Source organism: Xiphophorus maculatus, chromosome 16, assembly GCF_002775205.1.
Source record: "Xiphophorus maculatus strain JP 163 A chromosome 16, X_maculatus-5.0-male, whole genome shotgun sequence".
NCBI classification, from domain to species: domain Eukaryota; kingdom Metazoa; phylum Chordata; class Actinopteri; order Cyprinodontiformes; family Poeciliidae; genus Xiphophorus; species Xiphophorus maculatus.
The window spans coordinates 19206656-19225863 of NC_036458.1; the positions used below are offsets into that span (position 1 = coordinate 19206656).

The 19208-nt window shown below is 42.1% G+C and overlaps 1 protein-coding gene across 2 annotated transcripts in view; it reads right to left on the reverse strand.

Annotated features, from left to right (window-relative positions):
- The window catches only part of LOC102235592 (histone acetyltransferase p300), a 32083-nt gene that overhangs the window by 5437 nt on the left and 7438 nt on the right, over positions 1–19208 (reverse strand). The window contains exons 4-29 of one of the 2 annotated variants that reach the window (XM_023348495.1): positions 18162–18453; positions 17608–17721; positions 17238–17495; positions 16240–16342; positions 15994–16122; positions 15762–15879; positions 15464–15656; positions 14440–14517; positions 14191–14276; positions 13900–14052; positions 12863–13390; positions 12518–12778; positions 12225–12423; positions 11167–11285; positions 8334–8573; positions 7163–7251; positions 5978–6058; positions 3671–3727; positions 3446–3523; positions 3117–3184; positions 2843–2993; positions 1937–2197; positions 1684–1849; positions 697–864; positions 447–608; positions 17–298 (exon numbers count right to left, since the gene is read on the reverse strand). In XM_023348495.1, coding sequence (XP_023204263.1) covers positions 17–298; positions 447–608; positions 697–864; positions 1684–1849; positions 1937–2197; positions 2843–2993; positions 3117–3184; positions 3446–3523; positions 3671–3727; positions 5978–6058; positions 7163–7251; positions 8334–8573; positions 11167–11285; positions 12225–12423; positions 12518–12778; positions 12863–13390; positions 13900–14052; positions 14191–14276; positions 14440–14517; positions 15464–15656; positions 15762–15879; positions 15994–16122; positions 16240–16342; positions 17238–17495; positions 17608–17721; positions 18162–18453 — 4434 coding nt within the window. Of the gene's footprint in view, positions 1–16; positions 299–446; positions 609–696; positions 865–1683; positions 1850–1936; positions 2198–2842; positions 2994–3116; positions 3185–3445; positions 3524–3670; positions 3728–5977; positions 6059–7162; positions 7252–8333; positions 8574–11166; positions 11286–12224; positions 12424–12517; positions 12779–12862; positions 13394–13899; positions 14053–14190; positions 14277–14439; positions 14518–15463; positions 15657–15761; positions 15880–15993; positions 16123–16239; positions 16343–17237; positions 17496–17607; positions 17722–18161; positions 18454–19208 lie in introns of both variants that reach the window. The other variant, XM_023348494.1, reaches the window with a different exon arrangement.

Genomic DNA, 19208 nt, shown 5'->3' on the forward strand with positions numbered 1-19208 from the left:
ACATGGATATTCTTACCTCACAAACGGTGCAGTGGAAGCGGGTCTCCACGTGATGTTTGCACTCGTTGCAGGTGTACACGAAGCGGTCCTGGCTCTGGTTGTGGAGCTCCACCAGCATGCACATGGAGCTCCACATGGACCTCCTCAGGGAACTGAACTCCAAGTGCTTGTCGCGGGCCAGGGTGAGGAAGGCGTCACGGCCGTCCATCAAGTCGCAGGCCATGAGGGGGTCGGGGTCGGTGATGGGGGGCAGCGAGTTGGCGGTGGGGCCGGCGATCAGGCGGATGACGAAGAAAACCTACCAAAATGAAACGGAGAACGCTTGGGGGAACGTTTCCTGAAAACGGCCTTACTTTTTCAACGTATCAAACATTTATTTTACTTTTATTTCAAAAGAACACACTAAAGTTTATGGGTGCAATAAAAGAATAAAAAAAAAGACATACCTCTTTGTGTTTCTCCATGGTGGCGTAGAGTTTCTGGGAAAGGTCGTTGGAAACGCTGGGCATCCCCGGCTTCTTCTTGTTGGCTCGGCTCAGGCTGCTCTTGTTCTTGTTCGCCTTTTTATTGTTCTTCTTTTTGGCGTTCTTGCTGTCTCCTTTTGTGGCCTGTGGACGTTTAAACCAAGACGGAGTCAATAGCCTTTAAGAGACGGCAGCAAGTCGAGACAGCAAGCGGATTCTTGTTCCAACTCACGTCTGTGCTCTCGTTGGAGGTGCTGCTCTCCTCCCGCTTCCTCTCCTCCTCTTCCTGCTCCAGCTCCTTGATGCTCTCCTCCAGCACGTTGGGCCAGAAGTCGCCCTCGAAGTACGGCAGCTCCTTGGCACTCGTCAGGCGGTCCTCTGTCGCCTGCTTGAAAATGTCCTAAAAATTCCCCAAAAACAAGAGAAAAAAAAAAAAGATGGAATGAAAAAGGAGCAGCAAAAGCAAACGAGGTGGAAGAGCAGTCATCTCCACTGCCTTGATGTTGAGCTGTTTTGACACGAGATATACAGCAACAATCTTCAGTTAGAGGCTTATTCCGATTCGTTGCAACACTGCTACCGGAGATCCTTCCTGCACACAACAACTACGTGAAGATACTTGGACGATACGAGTTACATTTAATTTCTCTTTTGGATAAATGAAGAACTTTTGTTTTTCATTTGAATGGAATTCAAAAATATTTTGCATTTATTTATCTCTCAGAAGTTTTAATTTCATCCATAAGTCCTTCATTGTTATAGAGTTGTCTATATAACTTTTAGACATTTGTTTTAGATGTTTGTTGCTGTGCTGTTGTAGACAAGTGAATTTTCATTCATATTTTACTAATATAAACTTAAATGAACTTTATTGGGATTCCATGCTTTCTTCCTTTAGTTCATCTTCCCATAAAATTCTGACCCGCTTCTTTGGTCTTTGTAGAAGAAAAGTATCCCCACAGCATGATGCAGCCACCACCAATGTGTTTATCATAAACGGTATCTTCAGGATGTTATTTTTCCGGTTTTCCAAAAACAACACTTTTTTAAAGTTCACACTTCTGTGGAACTTTGGTCATAAATTTACAATTAAATCTGACTTCTGATGTTGTGATATGACAAAACGTCAAAAATTAAAGAACTTAAAGTGGTAGAAAAACTTTTACAAAGTTTGGCTTCTTTAAAAACTACCCTGAAAACAAAGTAGAGCCGTATTCACCTTGTAGTCGTGGACGATTCGCTCAGCGACAGCCTTGTCCAACATCTTCTTGTACCACTCCTGCAGGCGTTTTGGCTTCGGGATCTTCTGGTCCGGCGGGTGACAGTGGAAGATGTAGTCGTCTCCCTCGCTGGGAGGACACGCCCAAATGTGTCCCGTCGTATACCTGATATTGCAAAACATTTTTGTGTTTAATTTCCACATATTAAAACCCACCTTCTACATTTTTCACAAGCGCCCTTTGCCGTCTTACCCCAGTCTCTTGACGTACTCCAGGTAGCCCAGCAGGATCTCGTGGTAGACGGCGGTCCTCAGGTGTCGCGGTTTAAAAAAGTGCACGCTGTCCAGGTAAGAGATGTACACCCGTCTCTGGTTCGGCGGCGGGCAGTCGGAGCCGTACTCTTGGACGTGCATGCCGAAGAAACACACGTCGGCTCCATCGATGTCCTCGAATGCGAACAGGGCCTTCATCCTGTACGGAAACGACTCGGCCATCTCGCCGTTGTCCACAAACCTGGAAGAAAATTGCCGGGAAAGTCAAGAAAAGAACAAAACAACTGGAAATATATATATATATATATTCTTCCTTTAGTTCATCTTCCCATAGCACGACATACAACATTTGGTGCGATGTTCATAATTTTGACAAATAAACACCTTTGTTAGTAGAAAATGAGGTCAATTTCAAGAGATCACAAGGAAATTATCAGCGAGGGGCTTATTGACATAATTAATATATAATATCTTGTACGATTAAGGAGCGGTGTTGTTCTTTGTATGATTAATTTGAAAAAATTATCAAATTGTACCACATTTTTACAAGAACAAATATGTATAAAGGTAGATATGATAAAAAAGGTTAATGTGAAACAATTTCATTTAAAACAAAAACAGTTTTCATGCCAAACCACAGGACAATTCCTAGCACTAATGAAGCAAACTGAGGGGAAAAAATAAATATAATTTCAATATAAAATCTAAATGAAAAGTACACTTTTGGAAAGTTAAGAGTCATACTAACACAAAAAATTTACTTTCATGGACCGATATACAAAATTTTGGGGAAAAAAAAAACAAACAAAAAAACATTTTGCTTGCTTATTTGTCAAAAACTCACGTAATCCAAGCTTAAGAAGAAAGAAACCTGCCGAGCGCTCACCTGGACTTCATGCCCGGCTTGACCTCGACCACCTTGTCCGAGACATGGACCACCCGGACGCTCACCTCTCCAGACTCGGGGTGGCTCTGCCGTTTGAGGTAGTCGTTCACTCGCGTCTCCAGGTAGTTCCCCAGCTTCGTCTGAGGAAGTCCTGCAACAAACCAAGCCAATGAGATGAAAAAACTCCCCTCATTAAAGGTCCAGAGTGTGCGGCCGGCAACGTACGTCACCGACGAAACGAAAGCAGAACGTTCGCTTGTACAGCGTCACTTACTTTTGGCTGCATATTTGTTCTCCTTTCGCGTCTTATTGGCCTTTTTCAGACAGTTGTCGCATACGAAGCTGCGAACGGAGAAGAAATGGGAGAAAAAAATTATAATAATAAATCAATCAGATCTTAACACTGGAAAATTGCTCCCATGCTTATGTGACACAAACAGACCACCCAGGAAGGGGAGTTTAACTTTAAGGAATCACTGCTCTTTAATATTTCAAAGCCTTTTCCCCCCACCCCCAACTATTTTTAAAGGACTTCTGAATAACCAAGACACACTTTGAGCAACAGACAGTGTGTCTGTGTGTTGTTCATGACGGCCTCCTTACCCTGACGGCCATATGGTTTCATTATGCAGAACGCAGATCTGGTGCATTTTACGACCGCAGTCGATACATTCCACGAGGCTGAGCAGAGACAAAACGAGAGTCAGGAATTATATATTGAGACGCTCCGGAGCGGAGGCCCGCTGGACGTTCACACCATCCAGAGTCAAATAACCACACTGGACAGAAAGGAGGAGGGAGAGGAAGAGGAGGAGGAGGAGCACTTACAGCTCAGGGTCGAGCGTGTCGTTCTTCTTTTTCTGGAACTGGTCTTTGTTGATGGACCTGTGGGGGGAAAAGAAGGGGAATATATTTGATTCTCTGAAGACTGAGTAAAATTATTTGTAAAAGTTACACTGATTTTTCAAGTCTGACATCCTGATTATTACGGAAAACAAAACTAATACTCTCTAGTCCAGCATATTTCACAAAAGAATTAAATAATTTTGAGAAGCAGAAACAGTATTAAATCCACACTTTCTTAGGAGACAAATATAATAAAATAGTTCATTTATGTGCATCACTTGAATGATCAAATAATGTATTTTTAGTTGGGCTGATTTTCTTCAGTGTCGTCCAGTTAAGACTACTCTAACAATATTACTTTTCTATATTATCAAGTGGAGGTAAGGGGGGGGGCAAAATTGAGAAAGTGACACATACAGAAACATTCAAATAACTAAAAATGTCTTGTTTTATTTTAAATTTGGTGCCCATAGCAACGGTTTTGGTCACAATACAATAACCAGGCCATTAAATGCTTTAAACATCACTGCAAGTAACTCATATAAATTCTTTTAAAACCGCTTTAGTTGAAAATGTTCTGTTTGCTTTTTTTTTTTTCCAGCCCCGACAACGATTCATTAAACCACTCGGCTCATCTGTGTTTCATTTGCATATCAATGAACAACAAAAAAAAAAAAAGGTCAGTACTTCACGCTTGGGTATGTTTTATTATATAACAATTCATCCAATATACGACAATCTTTCATTGGTGTTTTCTGACTGTTTCGCTGTCAAGCGACGATGCATCTCTGCAGTTACATTGAGAGGTGCACAGGGAAAACGTTTGCTGACCCGAACCTGGCATTTTTCAGGCAGAGCGATCAGAGGTCAGCGAAGTTCGAAAGTCTGACCTTATTTTTACATTAAAAACAAAACGTCAGAAAGACGACAAAAAGTGAAACGGAGAAGCTGAACTGTTCTATATTATCCCATTAGCATTTAGACTTCTGGGTCTTAGAACATGTTGGGTTTGTTTAAAGCCTTCTGAGGTTGAATAAGGTGGTAAAGTGTCTATGAGAGCCTCAAAATATGATAAACTTGAGTATAAACACCACAGGTTCAAGTATTTACACAATCCATTCGGATATCTGCTCCGGTGCTAGCCTGCATTCTGCTGCTCAACAGATGTGCCAAACCTTGTTTTAAAAAACATGAATGCCTTATTTTAAATCAAGCTAGTTGATGCTACTTTAGTTTAGCTTTAGCAACACTGAGCTATGCTTCGTACAGCCAAAGAAAATCCTTCGGGAACCTTTTGAAGTGTCGGCGTGTTTTACAGACGTTACCAGAACATTCCTGCTCTTCAGAAGAAACGATTAAAGTAGTGAAGTAGCCAATTTGATTAATTGTAAGCATTATATTTGGAGCAATATTTGTCTTTTTTTTTTATATGTCGTGACAGATTTAGAATCGCTATTTTTCATAAACCCCCAAAATGCTTTTGTTTTAATCTGAAAATGTTGTAGGAATGAAAGGATTAGTAGCGATTAAACAAATTAATTGTGATTAATCAAACAAATCATGATTAATCGAATGAATCTAGATTACTCGAATATTGAAAAAATCATCATCCATTTAGTAATTGGTTAATCATTAACTGTAGTGTAAAGTGTAATTTGCTGAAAGAAGAACAGTCAGAGCAGTAATTCATCCAAAACTACAGAAAAATTCGCATGTTGCATTTAAGAAGAAACCTTCTTTGTAAATATATTCTAAAAAAAGAAAGAAAAAAAACTGCTATTGAGCACCTTTCCCCATCAAATTATTAATTAAAAACATAATGAACAGATTAGGACAGTATTTTTTTAGCTGTAGATTTTGCAAGAAATGATCAGAATGTTACTGCATTTTAGACATTAAAATTATATTTTCTTTATGTAAAAAAAATGAATTGATTTGATTATTTGGATATTTCAATATATTTCTAATATTGTGTAAAAATGCTTGGGTGGCTAAATAAAAAATCTGCAGAATGTGCCAATATCCGATTAATCATCAGAATACTCGATTGCTACGATGATCGTTAGCTGCATCCCTACGTTTCTATTTACTAAAGAAGACGGACTGTGACTCCTTTAGTAAAGTTAAGTGGGACTTTGAAAAATCTGCTCACACGGTAAAAACCTACAGACAAGTCTGTACTTCTAGCCTATTATAACATGTATGCAATCAAATCTGCCAACGCAGTCAGTCAGTTTTAGTTGGGTCAGCTGCTACGTTTTGTGTATTTAAGAGTGTGACGGTACTCACGCCTGAGGCTGGGAGGGGTCGTCCCCCAGGGACACGCTGTCGCCTTGGATTTCGTTGAAACACTTCTCACAGAAGTGGTACCTGTCAGCAAGAAGCCCATATTTTGGTGAACTACACCGTTCGTCATCAGCACAGCCAATCACAGAGAAGGAGCGAAGAAGCAGCCACCAATCAGGGCAGGGCAGGCCGGGGGAGCGCGCACACACAGGTGGAGGCAAGGAGGGCAAGGTGGGTCGTCGGCAGGTAGGTAGAGGCCAATCATGATGCGCAGTTTTTGTGTGGGCGGGCGGGTTTTGACATTGCGCATTAATTTTGGAGTGGATGATTGGTCACACCAAAAGCAGGCCAATGCAGACATCACAAGCATAAAAAAAAAAAAAACAGGAAGGAGGGGGGAGAGGATGGAGATGGGGAGAGGTCAAAATGAATTATAAAAAAAATAAATAGAAAGAAAGAAAGAAAAAGACGAAAAATAAGTTGTTACAGGTTGGACACAAAAACAAAGATGGAGAGACAGAGGGGAAGGGGCGAACGGGAGGTGGAAAAAAAACAACAACCAACAGAGGACAGAGAGCCAAGGCAAAGCAAAGATTAGCATCAGACATCCAGTGGTAAACAACAACAACAACAACAAAAACATTACAGCAACATGAGAGAGCACTGGGAGCCGTGGGGCAGCAGAGCAGCGAGGATACAAGGCTCCAAATATGAAAAGGTGAATGAGGAAAAAGATAAAGCAACAGCAAACCATCATCCTTTATGGTCATTCATAAAGTGGGCGCCCTTTCTTCTGGTGGAGAAAACAAACGCACCCGGCTCCCAGGCAGAAAACACACGAGTCCCCGGGTGTTACGGTTTTAGCCAGCGGCAACAACGGCGCCGCTAATAATAAACCGGCAAAGAAGGGAGCCCACTTTATGAACGACATCATGAAAATGAAAAATAAAAAACGGTGAACTATGAAGATGGTGATGGTGCCACGGTAAATATTTGAAGCCACAAATCAATCTCTTCTGTGATTGCACTGACTGATGCTTCGCTGCAGGAAATATATTTAACGTGGAAAAACAAAATGCGACAGACTAGATGATCCCAGCAGCTTTAATTTTTTTTTTCCTCTCAAAAATAAGCAAATAAAATACAATAAATGTTCTGAAAGCAGGTTTATCCTGAAAAGGGTCTTACCTGTTCTGGTAACTAAAGTAAGAAGCATCGCGTTGGATGGTGCATAATTGTTTTCCGTAGCAGCAAAGAGTTTGGGGAGAAAACTCGTACTGTAAAAGCGAAGAGACAAAGAAAACAAAAAGAGAAATGTTAGAAAACAAACAAAAACCGACATTCTTTCCTCAAAAAAATAAATAAATAAATGACAAAAACTCACACCTGTCCATCTCATCAGCTGAGATGGACAGCACAAATGATGCTGGGATCACTCAAGTTCTCCTTTCTGTTATTCTGGTCAGCGACAGAACATTTTTCTATAGAAGTTAAACAAGTTTAGACGTCAAGAAAATTAAGAAAGCTATAATAATGTTATGATAATGTCATTTATCACAAGAATTGCCACATTAGTAGCTTGTGAACATGTGTGGGGCAAATGAAGCTACTTTCAGTTCCTGCTGATGATGTTTTAATTGTGAGCAATTTGATCAAATGCTAACGTTAGCAACTGGTTACATACAGGGTTTTCCCCAGCGCACTATAAGCCTGGCGGGCCACCAGGCTTTACTTGTGCCGCCACCAGGCTTAGCATTGCTTTTTTCATTTAAGCTTTCTTTAAATGTTTGCCTTTTTTAAGACTTTATAGTTGGTGTTAAGATATTAATCTTCCAATAACGCATAACTATCAAGTGATATTTTCAAATTTTCTGTCAACTTTAAACATTTTTTAACTCAAAGACACGGCAGGCCGCTGGATGAATGACTGCCAAGCGTCCAACCACCAGGCGTAGCAAGTTTTCTGTGGGAAACCTTAACATATTTCTGTAAATTAATGGCCTAACTAAAAGTGATTTTATTTTTTGGCCTAAAACATTTTTTGGAAAGAAAAAGGTGGTGACTTTTTTTGTTGTTGTTTTTTTTGCCAAAATTACTTTTGGAAGAAAAATGACTTAGGCCATTATTTTATGAAGGTGATGATATGATAAGAGCATTGAGGCTGAAGTGCAGAATCCGACCGGGATAGAATATCTGTCCATATCAAGAACGTCAACAGTAGATTAAGCATAGACCATAGCATCTCCATCTCCTTATTATGGCATTTTTAGAACACCATCCTTTCCAATCTACCAGTTAAGAGATTCCCTTGTTTTCCTGAACCGATCCACCAGATAATACAAATACAAATCTGACTTACCTTCCTCCCACAGCAGTAGCCCAGCCCCTGCATAACAGGGTCGATCTCCGACTCAAACACCTCGGCCAGCTTGGAGCAGTACTTGTAGACCCGTGACGTCTTTCGGTTGTACAGCCAGGCGTTGTTGAACATCAGCCAGATGTCCTCGATGTACTGCCACGGCTCCTCATACTGCCCCGTGTCCAACTTGCGCTTAATGGTTGAGAGGTCCATGGGGTTCTTGACGATGTCGAAGTAGTCCTGGATTGGGATGGTCGCCCACGTTAGAGGTCAGGTTGAAGAGTTGAGAAAAAAAATTGTAAAAAAAAGGAAGGTGGGGAAAGAGGAGCCAGGTGGTTGAATCGTAAGATGGGAGACGGAGGAGGACGAGCAGCGTCATCGTCATCGTCGGGGAGAGGCATTGCAGGCAGCCGACAGGACCAGAGTAGGGAGAGAAGAGGGTGCAGGGGGACAATGTTGTTGAGCGCTGCAAAGAAGAAGGTTCATGTGCAAACAGAGAGACATGACAACTTCTGCCCTCCAGCTCTCTGCTTTGCACCCAACACTTCCAATCTAACTACCCGTCCCCGCCCCATCAGCCGGAAGACCAGTCAACTGTTGGTAAAATCTACCCAAAGACGCAAGTAGATTTTACGAGCACGTCACCAGTCAAATCGCTACCAATTGGCGCTGAGCTATTGATTTAGAAACAAACACGGCTGAACAAAACCTCCATGATAAGCAACTGACCAGGGTGCAAAGCCATGAAAAAAAAGAGCAACAGGCAGGACGGATCTAAGCTTTTAGCTACAATGCCAGCAGCATGAGTGGTGATGAGGTGACAGCGCTGAGGACAACAGTGTTGAGGTGAAGCAAACGCGTCGGCGGCTGGAGGGTTCGCCGAGCCGTTTTCCAGTTCGCTTCTCCTGAAAACGCAGCACTGTTCGACAGAGAAGCGAAGAGGAGGGCAAGCAGAAGAATAAGCTTTTTAAGCGCTCCAACAACGAAGAGAAAAAAAAAAAAGACTAATAGGTGTGAGTTTCAAAGAGCAGGGTCCATTTCAGTGTCACTATGGCAACAACAGATATGAAAAGACCCTCGTATCTGAATGGAGCCACTCACACAAACAAACAAGTGATGCATATTAGCAAGACAGCCTGCAGAGCCACACTCCAGTTGTATGGCAGAAAAATAAACAAAACGAATTGAGATATTTCTAGACATTCTCAAAACAAAACATTTTGTGCGGGAATATTCATACAACCACAAACTTCTGTGAATTTTATTGGGACTTTATGTGATGGACCAACACACAGTGGTGCAGAACTGGTAAGTGGACTGTAAACGATACATCGTTTTCACACTTAAGCATGAACCGTAATGGGTTTCTTTGCATTCAACTCCCAAGTGACTACATTGCAGAGTGGTGAGCACAGCTAACTAAAAAGTTATTTGTCATCATAAACATTAGTTCCGCTAACGCTAAAGTGCTACACCAACATGATATTTAGCAGAAGCTAATGCTAAGCTGCTATACCAGCATGGTATTTCACTAGGAAGGTATACCTAGCAAAATACCTTCCACTAGGTATTTAGTGGCAGTTAATGCAATTTAGCAATAGCTTCCAGTGAATACTTACATGGTAATATATAAATATATTTTGTTGGTAAAATACCTACCAACATGGTATTTAGTGGAAGCTAATGCTAAAGAGCTACAGCAACATGGTATTTATAAGGAGCTAATGCTAAAAACCCAACTTCTTCTCAAATTATATATGTAATTTAAAGACTACAATCAGTTTAATTTTGACATTATTATTTACATGTTCTATAATATCCTTGCCTGACCTCACCGTGTAGGTCAATGGTCATAACTTAGGGGTAAGCTTGCAGTCATCCTGTACCGTTTGTGAAGACAGTCAATGATTAGTTGTTAGTTTGATACACATGCAAAGCTTAAAATACTGTTTTACATCTTAATCTAAAACTTCGCTGCTGTGCACCTTGGTCTGAATTATACTGAGATTAAATTATAGCCATGTAAGGGTATTGATACAAACAATACTGAAAACAATGTATATTTTCTTCCCACAATTAAACCCTACCATCAAAATCCATTGATGTTTGCGGTTGTAATGCTACAAAATGTGTAAAATGTCAAAGGAAATTAATACTATTGCAAGACGTTGTAAAAGTTGCATCACTTGACTTTGGGACGTGGGAGATGTGGTCTTGCTGATCTGCTACTTTGGTCTATTTCAGACCCCCCCTCCCCCAGCGCCTCCAACCTGAACACTGTTAAACCGCTGCTGGTGAGGAAATGCGTTAGAAAGCTAGCAATGGTGTATGAGGATGAAATAAATTACTTATTTAAAAAAAAGGTGTAAAAAATGAAGTTGATAAATAAAAGCATCTGGCTCATGAACCGCAATTTTAAAAAAAAATTTATTCCACTTCATGTTTATTAAAATAAAGTGTGAGGCAATCCACTAATATAAAGTCTATTTGGATCTTTCAATCAATGAAAGGCAAAACTGTAATGCTCTTGTAATGTAATAATTGTTCATAAGAGCCACTGCTTTGATTTACAAGCTTAACACAACAACCACACACACACACACACAAGCCTAAATATCATTCTGTATGCTTTCAGCATGCATTTAAAAAAAAGCAAAACAAAAAGCAGCAGCAAAAAGACTAAAAAAAAAAAAAGATTGTAAAAACTATAGTAACTGTGGGGGAGGGAAAAAAATTACAAAACAAAAAAGGTATGCTTGGATGGAGTTGAAGCAAAATGGCAGCCAGTGCAGTCCCTTACCAGGTTAGTTTTGTTACTAGTTCGAATACGTACGGGTATTCCCAGTAACGGGGGGTCCACCGGCTGGCGGAAGGGAAGGGACTCAGGGTCCTGGCGGTATAATGCCTCCAAGGTCGGCATCAAGGCCTGGCGCAGCTCCTCCGGCTTAAACACTGGAGGGGAAGGCGTGTGGAAAAACAAGGTAGATATCAGAACCACTTGAACTGAGATCTCTGCTGGTCAAAGTCCTCCAGGGGTCAACTGGTAGTGAAAATACAAACTGAATCTTTTATTTACACCCTCAATACATACAGAATAGAAAACACAGAACCAGGGAAACAATGTAAATATGTGTAAAAAAATAAAATAAAATTTAATTAAATAAATGCATTTTTAAATTCTTCCATCCTATTAAGCAGATTTATTTTGTTGGGGGGGGGGGAATCCCACTTTAGAAAACAATTGTTTGTACCTGTAACAATGTCTTTGAAATAAATGTGATAAAATTCAGAATGTACATTAAAAAATGCCTCAGAGTACCTAAGATAATTTAATAAGTCAGATTACCATGATTGAGTCTCAGAAACAAAATCTCAGATGGGTTTAGTGTGAAACGATAGATGAACGATAACTGAAAATCACCGCACTACCTCTCGGTCTTTCTACACTCAACTCAAAATTTAAGACTTTTTAAGACCCCCATGAATGAAATTTAAGGCCTGTACCATGACAGAAATGTACAAAGGAAAATTGTATATTTTAAATAGTAGTGCTAAGCTCTTTTTTTTTTTTACCCAGAACGCACGTAGCAACAGAAGTGAGCCAGTGGCAAAGACTAATGTCGTCCAACTAACCCAAAACAGACGAAAAAAAAAAAAAATTGGCTAGTTAGCAAGAATTCATTAGCAGCTAGTTAGCAGTATAAGATATAAATCTTTAAAGTTTGTACTCTAACATTAGCTGAGCCAACAATCTGCCCTGTTCAAACCTTATTGAGATGTTACAATAAACTGCTTAAACTTTTAGATTTGGGACTGAATGAGGAAAACTTCAAAAAGTCTAGTTAGTGTGTTCTAAATGAATTAAGCCTGTCACTTTGACATTCTGCTTACTTTTCTTCTTGCTCTGACTGCTGGCTGAGGAGCTGTTGGTGGCTGGTGACCCTGATCCCTGCTCTTCCTCTTTGGGCTCCTTCTTCACCTCCGGTTTCTTGTCTTCGCTCGAGGCTGCTGCCGCCAACGACCCAGACGACGTTGACGTGTCCATGGGCTCAGCTTTACACGCGTCTCCTCGCGGCTTCTCGTCCTCAATCTGCAAGGACGATTAGGAGTATTAGCGTGGGAATTTTTTCCATCATTGATGTCCAACATTTATTATGCATAGAGATGAGTTTGGACAATCTTACCTCTGGTTTCTCTTCTTTCTTCACCTCAGACTGAGCCTTGTACATCTTCCCCTTGCTGTTTCCCTCAGTGTCGCCCCCTACATTATCTTCCTCCTCCTCCTCCTCTTCTTCTTCTTCCTTTTCCACCTTTACTTTGATGTTGTCCTGGCTCTGAGCCAGGCTCTCTGCGGAAGCGAGCTGGGAATTGTGGGCGGAGCTGCTTGTAATTGACGCCGGGGACGAAACTTGTCCTTCAGCTGTCAGGGAAGTCTTAGGAGAGGGCTGAGAAGAAGGGAACAGTTTAAGGATCACAAGTGCAGCTTTTTCTATTCAATATTATTCGGGAAGAGTCAGAAGTGAACTCACTGGGGTGTGCGGCAGCGGTGGCACATGATCGTTCTGGGTCGGGACCGAGGGAATCTGAGCTGCCGGGGGCTCCGGAGATGCAACACCCCCAATTGTATGCTGTGGAAACTGGTTGGGTTTTTCTGAGTTTGCCGTTGGAACTGATGGAGCGGGATGCAGCATTTGTTGTTGTTGTTGCTGCTGCTGCTGCTGCTGATGTTGTTGTTGTTGTTGTTGTTGGGGGTGTTGCGGGGTTGCCACTTGCGGTGTGTTTGGGGTCTGTGGCTGAGGCGTCTGAGAGCGGGGCAGCGTAGGTGGCGTCTGATGCGGCTGGGGCGTCAAGCTGCGCACCGGGGACGGGGAGTTTGTGCGGACGGGCGGGCAGTGAGGGAATGGGGAGGACTGGGTGGAGGGTGGGTGGAGGTTGGCCAGCGGTCCGGGACCGTTGCCGTTGGAGGGACCAAAAGATCCCCCGGAGCACGGGACCGAGGAGGCGGACTGCGCCGCGGGGCTGCTGGCAGGGATGGATGGAGGCGTCGACATCTGGTTCTGCTGAAGTGGATCAGGCACAAAATATATATTTCTGTATTAAAGGGGAAGTATTATGTGTTTTCTAGGCATATAGTGCCATTTTCTAGCACAATCAAGTAACTATGTTACCTCCAGCTGCTATAGAAATGCTCCATATATCAAATATGATTTCAGAGAAATTTGACTTTGACATTTAACACCTTGAAATTGGGCCTCTGCCTCTTTAAAAACTCCTGCTTTTTCTAAAACTCCGCCCTCAGGAAATTTATAACAGCGCTCCTCCCTTCAACAGTGTTTTTTCCAGCATTTTGCTGAAAAGCAGCTCGTATAATGAGCTCAGCTGATGCACAGTTCCACCATTTGCCAATTGCTGCTGGCTAGTCTGAAGGAGCTGATTGGGTGGAGAGGCTGGAGCTCGGAAACATGATACTGCTCCTTTAAAACTTTCCCAAAAAGAAGTCAATGAAACAGGAAAACTGCAGATCTCTTTCGAAGTTTAGGAGATGAACTCCAAGTGTGACTCTTACAGAAGGCACCGCAGCCTGCACTCCAGGCTGGTTCATCCCAACAGGACCAGAACCGAGACCGGGACTGGAGCCAGGAAACTGGCCTGGGGGAAGGTACTGGGTCTGAAGCTGTGGGGCACCGGGCTGACCCATACGTGTTGCTCCCATTCCCATCTGGAATGAAAAAAAAAAACACACGAAAAAACAACAACAAGCAATGCATGAAATCCTTAATTTCCTTTAAGCAACACAAAGCGCTTTGGTTTCAATCCCCAAAAATAATGTGTGACATCATAAGACACATAGGCTAACCTGGTTCATTTGAGGGTTGTGAGGAAGAGGAGGCGTTGACCTCTGACCCATATTCTGCATCCCCATCTGAGGAAACTGAGTCATTCCTAAAAGCATCAAAAGGGAATTAGAATAATTATTAAAATGCCATCATGTTATGATTGGACATGATCAGAATCTTCACCTAAAATAAGTAGAAACCATTTACTTTTAATGACACTAAGTCAATGTAAGTTACTACGAGTTATGACTCAAGTTTTCGAGGTTAACCTGGTGGGTTCTGCATCCTGTTGACCATCTGATTTGGACCAGCAGGTCTGATCATGGACGGGTCGGGATGAGGACCATCTGACAGGAGGACAACGTTCCAGAATAACCGATCACAAAACTTTTTTTTAACTTCTGAACAGAAAACTGACAGCCGACCATGTAAGCATTTCCGGCAGGGATGTTTTAAAAAAACATAATAAATTGTGTTTTACTGCAGTAGAAAAAAAAACACATTTTGAATAATAATATAAAACAAAAATCCACATATTTAGCTTGTACGTTTTTTGCAAGGAAAGAAAAAATGTTATATGTGTGATACTATGGAATATAAATTCATAGATTACTGTTTAGAAGAAAAAGTCTAATTAAATTAATCAATGAAACAAAATATAATTTAGATCCTTACGGTGCTTTTATTCTTAATAGAGTTAGGGGAACAGTAATAATGCCACCAGTTTTGTAAAATGACAAAATTGACATTTATTGTATTGTTTATCATTTATTGTGGAAAAAAATCTTATAATTTTGATTTCTCATTATCTTGATAAATTCTGGTTGATTTTGTTTAAAAACATTCATAAATTGTCCATTGTCAAGATTGTTAGCTTTACCATTTTCTTCTGTTTGTTCAAATGTCAATAAATTCGAAAATATGATTAAATGCAGCTGATATAAATCACACTTCTTTATGTGACTGGTGTCCTAAAGAAGCAAAGAGGAATGTTTTCCAACAGCAGCATTTGTGCTAGTGGGGCTATAAATGCTGTGACACGCAGCCTAAAAAAGATGTAATAAATAGTTCTGATTGAGCTTATGATAGCACAATAGAACCACAATATATCATGATAGAACTTTAAGTCCATATCGCCCGGCCCTAACCTTAACATTTTTCCCCACACTAAATAAAATTTCTCTAATAAAAAGTAGATTTTCTTTTTCTGTGTGAAATTATTTCAAGGTTTTCACTCATTTTTACCAGGAGTCCCAACAAGTCTGTCCAATAAATCGGGCATGCTTTACTTACTGGGAGGCTGTCCGGGTGGCCCTGGGGGCCCCGGGGGCTGGCCCATGCCAGGCGGACCCTGTGGGAGGCCAGACGTGGGAAGGCAGGGCTGGCCGGGCATCATGCCCTGCTTTTGGAGCCGCGTCCTCCTCTTCTCCTCCAGCTCCTTCTGGATCTTGTAGATCTTCTCCGCCAGAAGGTGGTAGTACTCCGCCTGGACGCAGCACAGCAGGAGGGTGGGAGGACATTACACGACACCAACAGCAAACATCCCGTGCTCGCGGCGCATTTCTTCGTCCTCTGCGCGAGGGATGCTTACCCTGCTGTTCGCCGACTCGTACATGTCTCCCTCTACTTTCCGAGCGTAGGCCACCAAGTTCTCCATCCGCCTGTCCTTCAGCGCCGCGGGGTCGGGAGTGGGGAAGATAGCTTGCACTCTGTTCGCACGGAAACACGTTTGAGAACGGGGAATTTCTCTAAGCAGATGACGTGATCCGGATCTATTTGACGCAGGATCCATGTGCTAAAGCTGAAAGACAGAGCCGACTCACAGCTTGTGGACGAGGTGGTTGCGGAGGTCTTGCGTGATGTCTTCATGCCAAGACTTCCTCATCCCTGCAGCGGAAGGGGGCGTGGCCGTGGGCATGGAGCCCAGGTTCCCGACACTGTCGTTCATCAAACTGGGGTTGGGAGAGAACGAGACGACAGCTCAACATTTCAGCCGCCGCCGACTTTAAAATTTGTCAAGAATGGCGACCCCCATCGCTGCGAAGACAGAAAGCCGAAGCCGCTCTTGCCTTTGCGCGTTCATGCTGTGCAGCATGGCATCCGGCAGCAGCGCAGACTGCTGGTTCGGAGGCTGCACCCCGACGGCGCCGTTCACTCCTATGGAGTTACCACCTGGTCGTAAAAGGCAAAACAGTTTATTAGGTCAGTTTTATTGGATTCTTATGCGACGTAGTTCATAAATAATAACCGGGATGAGATCGACACGTTCGACTCCAGCCGCCACCGTGTCAATACTTTGCAGAACAAGCCTTTTCCTGCAGTTGGAGCTGCAAGTCTAACTGAGACGCCTCTGCTACATCCGGGGTTTCTGCACGTTTCACCGACTCAAACTTAAGACTTTTTAACACCATTGTGAATGAAATCTAAGACCGGTGTTGTGACAGAAACGTAAAAAAAGAAAGAAAATAAAAGATAAATTGGCAAAAAACTTTCACTTTTTCAAGATGGGCATAATAAAGCTAGCTATCTACTATTTTATGGCCCTAGAAATTATTCTGTTCACTCCGTACCACAAGTCAAGACTGGTAAAAATTTGGCCAACAAGTTAAAAAATAAAATAAATAAAATTAGTAGAATAAAGTCAGAATATTATGACTTATCTCATGTTATTTTGACTTTAAACTCAAAATATGACTATTTTTGTAACATCGTGACTTTATTTTTGCAATATTATGGCTATTCTCAAAATATTAAAACTATCCCCATTTCGATTATTTCTGTACTACTTAGACTTTATAGTATGAATTTACTCATATTATTTCAACTTTATTTTTGTAATATGATGGCTTTTTTTCATTTCATGGTTATTCTCGAAATATTATGACTTTACTTTCCCATTGTTTCAACTGTATTTCTCATCTTATTTCACACACTAATTTTTGTATTTTTAAATTTAATGAATTTTGTGGCCCCACCAGTAGTCTAAATTTGCCAATTTTGACCCATGGAGCAAAAAGGTTTGGACACCCCTGATCTAAACGCTTTGAGAATTAGAAACGGAACCGACCCAGTGGATTCAGAGTCCTCATTCCCGGCTGTCCGTGAAGGACTTGGTTCGGCATGGCACCCTGTGGCGGCTGTTGCTGCTGCTGCTGCTGTTGCTGCGGCATCTGGTTGCCCTGGTACGTCAGGCCTAATGCAGCGTAGGCTCTCTCTATGGAGCTCGGATCGATCTGGTTGGTAGGGTTCAGGCTCGGAGAGCTCGACTGCCCGCCTGGCCCCGCTCCGCCTAAAGAGTTCACTAAGCTTACACTGTTGAGCAGAGCTGCAGCGACATGAGAGAGAAAGGAGGGGGGGAAAAAATGAATATCTGTGATTTTAAACTTGGTTAATCATTACTCGACGGCAGCCAGCAGAGTGAGGAGAGAAACACTCACACTGCTGGTTCCTCTTGTCTCCGGCGTTTTTCAGCGGCAGGCACACGGGACAGTCGTGTCTCGTGCAGTTCTTCCAATGCGAGATGATCTGTCTGGACGAGGCACAGTGTGCAACTGAGGGACGAGACGAAAACAGATGTTTAGGCGAAACAAGCCGAAGCGTGAAAAAGAAAGAAGAGCCGAGGAGATGCGTAAAATGTGACAGATTGAGACTGAAAGCAGTGACTTGACAAGAAAACAAGGCAAAAAGGGAAAAAATGAGTCAAAACGAGGACAGAAGGCAGAAACTAAGAAAGATCTCGTGAGTCATTCGATGCTATAAAACTACGTCCAGATGGAGGCTCAGAGAGAGCGGGGAGAGAAAAGACAAATGATGGAGGAACCGCCAGCTGAGGAGCGAATAACTCAACCTAGATATGAGGGGAAAACCAGGAACAGTCCAGGAAGTGACGGAAAACAGTGAAAGCAGACCTGGTGCTTATGTTGCAGTGTCCACTTAAAAAAAAAACAACAAAAACAAACGTATAGCAGTTGATATTATTTAGCCGACTCACCCTGGCAGGACTTGCCAGCCTGGCAATGAGTCATGTGGTTGAGCACATTCTTCATGGTGCGGCAGTGGGGCAGGTTGCATTGCCGCACCTCCCCGTTGGCCTGCTCCCGCCGCTGGCACTTGTGCGCGTGGAGCAACAGGACGAGCTGCTGTTGGATGAGCTTCCGCTTCTCGGGGTCGGCGGTGGGGGGCGTGGCGCCCGGACCCACCCCGACGGTGTTCAGTCCAACCTGGGGCCCACCGACCGATGCCGACACGCCGCCAACTGCACCAGGCTGCTGCTGCTGAGCAGTCTACAACAGAGAAACAGATGAGACTTAAGCGGGGAGGTTTGTTTCTTGTTGAGCCTCACACCACAGATACCGGGGGATATTTTAGCTTTTCCCCCCACCATCCTCATTACTAAACATAGTTTAACATAGAGCTATTTGGTATCCGTGGAAACATCAGACACTTGGCTGAAAGCTAGTAAAAAAAATAAACATTTGAGATGAGCAGGAAGCACTTTTGTTTATGCACAAGGGCTGCGGCAGGATAGACGTCAGTAACCAGGAGCCTTCATCGAAAAGACATTATATGGAGCTCCGGTAGTGCCCGGAAAAAAAAAATATATATATATATATATACTTTGGTGATATTCTTTTTTCAGTCTAATGAGCCTAAATTTATTTTAATTTTTTTTCTCTACCTTTTAGAGACACTGGATTTAAAAAACTAATTTAAAAAATCAATTTCATTGTAGTCAAATAAAACAATTTCTTATAATTGGATAAAAGTGAATGTGGGTATTTTAGAAAAATAAATAAAAAAAATAATTTTATGTATGTAAAAATAATTAAAAACATAGGAAATCCCCAGTTTTTTTTCATAAAAACGTCTATGAACTTTCTTTAGATTGCCTCAGCTACATCCATCCAAAAGCCTGTAGCCTTATTATGGTTCTAAATGGTTCGTATACTGTTTAACACACAAAAGGTATCCTAATTATGTAACGCTCCATCCACATTTTCTCTGAAACTATAGCAGCTGCTGTGACACTTAAAAGTGT